We start from the raw sequence: 3,947 nt of genomic DNA, 5'->3' as shown, positions 1-3,947 counted from the left end.
TTGAAGTTACTGCGCTAGCGGGCACAAGCACCATTTGTTTCATAGTTTAGCAGCTATGGCTTGGATAATTGAAGGCAAAATTGCTGCAAGCAACGTCGTAAGAAAACCACCTGATTGCTGCAACAACAGCTTTTTTGTTGCTTTTCTGCGACAAGGTACTTGATCCGAGTTGTCTAATAATTTTCTTGTATTTTGCTAGCTTTTTCTTGCGGTCTTTACTCAAAAAAATACCCCCGCCCTTTAAATTCTTACAAATTGTCTGAATGCTCTTTAATTGAGGCGCGCTACTATTGTTTAAGAGGGTTCGCCGTTGTTTACAGCTAGTTTGACGCAAGCTCTGTAAATAAGGGACAAATTTGGCAAACTTTGCTGAGGGACGCGCTACGACGAGTCGGGAGCGTTTTGCTGATCGACGTTTAACGCGTGGGGCCATTATTCAAATGACAATTAAATTTAATCGACATAGACATACATAGGTGATTCGTGAGGTAAAACACGCGACCTTAATCGTAAATTTTCCGGAGTTTCTTGTTTTAAATCAATTAACAAATAGCTATAGGGTTCTTTAGTGGCTAGTCTGTACGCGTCCGTAATACGCTTCGGGTTATCTGGACTTATTTGTTGCGCTAAATATCTAATAGAGGCGACATCTCGAGGATTTTTCATTATTATAAAATAGGAAGAGTTTTGAGAAATTATCCGCGATTGGCTACCCTTGGGAAACAGTTGTTGAGTAATAATAATAACCGTATACCCTAAATGATGCGATGTCACGCACACTAAATCGGCAATATGAGTTTGTTTAAATAATTGACTAGCTAAATCGTCTAGTATCAAGTAGGAGTCGCGATTCATTTCCCAAAAGTCCGGATCCGCCGTTGGCAAGCCTTGAATAAATTGAATTCCCGGAATCAATTGTTTCAATTTTTCGTAGTTTGGCTGCCAGGCGGCGTAGCAATAAATAACCTTTTTATGCGGTGGGTCAAACATAAGCTGATGATTTTGCAATAAGTTACTTAAAAGAAAACTCTCCCCCGCTTGCGTTGGCCCCACGATTAGAAACTGGGCGGGTGTTTGGAACTTTAAAGAATGCGAGACTGACTCGGTCGAATTCATTTTAAATAATAAACATTTTATTATTGTTCACAGGTTATTTATATTAAAAACATAGATATTTAAAAAACATTAATAATCAAAAAAATTAAAACACTATAAACCCAAAAACCCCAAAAAAACCCTTACATATTTAAATAGCATTAAAAAAATATACACAAAACCTTTTACCCCAAAAAAAAAATCCCTATTAATTAATTGTTTTTAAAATTTTTTTTTCAAATTCCGTTATCCTTTGGCGAAAGCGTTGGTCGTTGATGAGGTCAAAGTTCACGCGAGACTCGGAGGGTAGTTGGTACAAACGCACTACAGAAGAAAACACGACGGATTTATGCGCACGCGCACTTTTTCGTTTCCCGACCGCTCTTTGTTGGTGGCTGGGCATGTTTGGATTAGAGGCTCGCAAACATCCTCGCCCTCGCTGGTCGGGAATTCGGGAAACCCCTGACGCAGTGGTTTGTTGTTGCACGGTTTTTTTGGAAACCATCGGACACGATGGACTGTGCTTCCGATGTTCCCTCGATGGATGGTCCGTGCAACGCCACTGGTACAAGGCGATGCCGCAAAAGGCGCAGCGCGTCGTCTGTGTTTCTACATCTGCAAGATAGAAACCGTCTTTGGCCAGGGCTTCGATAGGCACGCAAGATTCCCACAAGCCCTCAAAAGTATGTCTTCGCCTAGCCTCGTAATTCATGCGAAAGAGATGTTGAAGCGGGTGTTGCCTCTTTGAAACCGTAGGGTCGACTGGTTGTCAAATCGGCGTTCAACAATCTCTTATTCGAGGTTTGGCGAAATCTTTTGGTGATTTTAACGGCCTCTAGCTGCAGCTTGTATTTATCCCGTTTAAAATTAAAAGGGACATTGACTGTAACTTCCTTTTCCGGATTCATCGCTACACTTTCAAAGGTTTCAAAGTCAAGTTTTTCAAGATTTTCTCGATTTAACGTCAACCCTTTAATTTTCTTGAATTCTTTTCCTTTGCTAGTGCGAAACGAGTAACTTTTGGCACCGGTACTACAAAAGGAAGTTATATAATCACCGCCGAGTTCGTCCGCCCAGCAACCAATATGATTGCCAGTTGGAATGTCAAACTTTCCCGGTAGATGGCGGTAGATTATGGAGTCGGTGTCACAATACAAGGCTGCGCGGTCTAATTGAAGCAGCATCTTGTTCAATTCGAGTCGCCCGTAGCACGAAACGAAGCTACCCACAATGGCCGACCCCAGTTTGTAGTCCGAAACGTAATCGCTTTTGGCTTTGTACGATAAGAGAGCGATCGACTCCGTAACTGGCCATAAGTCGACTAATTCCAGAGTGTAATCGCTCGCGTATCGTATCAATTCGTAATAATTGTTGATAAAAATGCTGCGAATCTTACCCGTATTCAACGCCATGCGACCCCAAAGAGAATTTAAATTAATTTTAGCGATATTACGCAGGGAAGGATTTGATTGAATATCCACCACCGTCAGCGAGAGCTTTTCATTCTTGTTTATATCGGCGATATGCGCCTCTTTTTGCAGAGGCGTTTGCGCGTGAGCGGGAAATCCGGAATTCTTCACTTTTAGGGCGATAAAATCAGTCATGTACTGCGCGAAGAAATATTCCGTTTTTGGATAATGGTACACTTCGAATATATCGAGTAGTTTATAACCATGCTCCATAGTGGCATAGACTTCTACCGTTGGCCAGACTGATTCGAAAGCCCGTTCGTTGACAGTGTGATCGCAGATTTCCGCTCGCAATTCTAGACACGTGCGACAGAGGGCGTAGGCTAATTTACCACCGCTGCGAAAGGGAATTAAGGGGATGTGGAGATCTTGAGGGGCCAGCAGACGACAACTCATAACGCCAAAATACCACCCTGGCGATTTGTCAAAATCTCTATTATAGATTATGGGGTGGCCGCTAGGGTACGGACAATCGCGACAAACTTTCGGATACAAAGAAATAATATCCTTGTAGAAAACTTTCTCCTCACCTTGCACGTGGCAGTTAAGAACAAAATTTTCCGTTCGTCCCCCATAGAGAGCGCTACGGGCTGATATTTGAGGTCGAAAAGTTAAACTTTTGCAGAAAGCCTTTGCTTCGGCGTTTTCTTTTAAAAGCTTAGCAAATTGACACTCAAAGATGGAGGTATATTCATACCCGACCATCTTCTCTTTAATAAACAGCTCTCTATCTAGAGTCCGCTCGTACAGAAATCTGTTGCTGGCTTTAAGTTGGGTATTGTAGGCATTAAGTTTTTGGCATGGACATCCGTGAAAGTAGCAACCGTGGAAATCGTAGATTTTGGGAGGAGTTTCGCTATAACCATCCACTAAATAGCGACCCACGCGATACTCGCCCCCGTAGCTTAAAGCAGTGCGCAATTTTATATTTTCAGTTTTCTCCACCCTAGCGAGATATTTTAAGCTAATCTGACTGTGATTAAATTTTGCGTTATAGCCGTTAGAAGGAACAATACCCATGCTGTAAGGTTTATAGTAATTGTTAAGATAAATAGTGGTTAGAGCACCCGCCAAAGTGATATTTTTTAAGCAGAAAGGGTCTAATTTGGTTAGGTCTACGTAAATTTTTCTAAAAGCTTCGACGCCTTGTCTTAAAACTCGAACGTCTTGAATGCAATATTTAATAAGCTCCTCTTTGATGTTGTAAATAGACCCTTCCATTGACGCGTACCAAGTTTGAAAATCTCGATAATCATTGGCCTTCATTTGAGCTACGTTAAAGTACGAAGCTTCAGGGATGACGCCAATGTAATTGAGATTTTCTTCGGTATGAAAATCAAATGGAAAGAATCCTTTCGCCACATCGCCGAGGCTAAACATGCT

General features: G+C 41.8%; 1 protein-coding gene across 1 annotated transcript; it reads left to right on the top strand.

Moving 5' to 3' along the window:
* The first annotated feature begins 1,381 nt into the window (after positions 1-1,381).
* Positions 1,382-3,735, top strand: LOC149656727 (uncharacterized). Its single transcript, XM_089844606.1, has 5 exons — positions 1,382-1,778; positions 1,852-1,896; positions 1,970-2,019; positions 2,099-2,300; positions 3,701-3,735. Exons 1-5 carry the CDS (start codon positions 1,625-1,627, stop codon positions 3,733-3,735), a joined length of 486 nt encoding a protein of 161 aa, XP_089700732.1. The 5' UTR covers positions 1,382-1,624.
* The last annotated feature ends 212 nt before the right edge of the window (positions 3,736-3,947 follow it).

The sequence above is a fragment of the Phalangium opilio genome, unplaced genomic scaffold (genome assembly GCF_054372755.1).
Source record: "Phalangium opilio isolate 3A_F unplaced genomic scaffold, DU_Popi_V2 ptg000077l_1, whole genome shotgun sequence".
In the NCBI taxonomy this organism is placed as follows: domain Eukaryota; kingdom Metazoa; phylum Arthropoda; class Arachnida; order Opiliones; family Phalangiidae; genus Phalangium; species Phalangium opilio.
The sequence above is the reverse complement of the archived record's forward strand: the minus strand, read 5'-3'. Positions and strand labels throughout refer to the sequence as shown.

What these genes read in the sequence shown, in the direction of transcription:
- LOC149656727 (XM_089844606.1), top strand. Translation starts at nt 1,625, where the DNA reads ATGTTCCCTCGATGGATGGTCCGTGCAACGCCACTGGTACAAGGCGAT. An exon ending in TCATCGCTACACTTTCAAAG is followed by an intron (nt 2,020 to 2,098) that starts GTTTCAAAGTCA and finishes TTCCTTTGCTAG; the next exon opens with TGCGAAACGAGTAACTTTTG. An exon ending in TTGTTCAATTCGAGTCGCCC is followed by an intron (nt 2,301 to 3,700) that starts GTAGCACGAAAC and finishes TTTTTCTAAAAG; the next exon opens with CTTCGACGCCTTGTCTTAAA.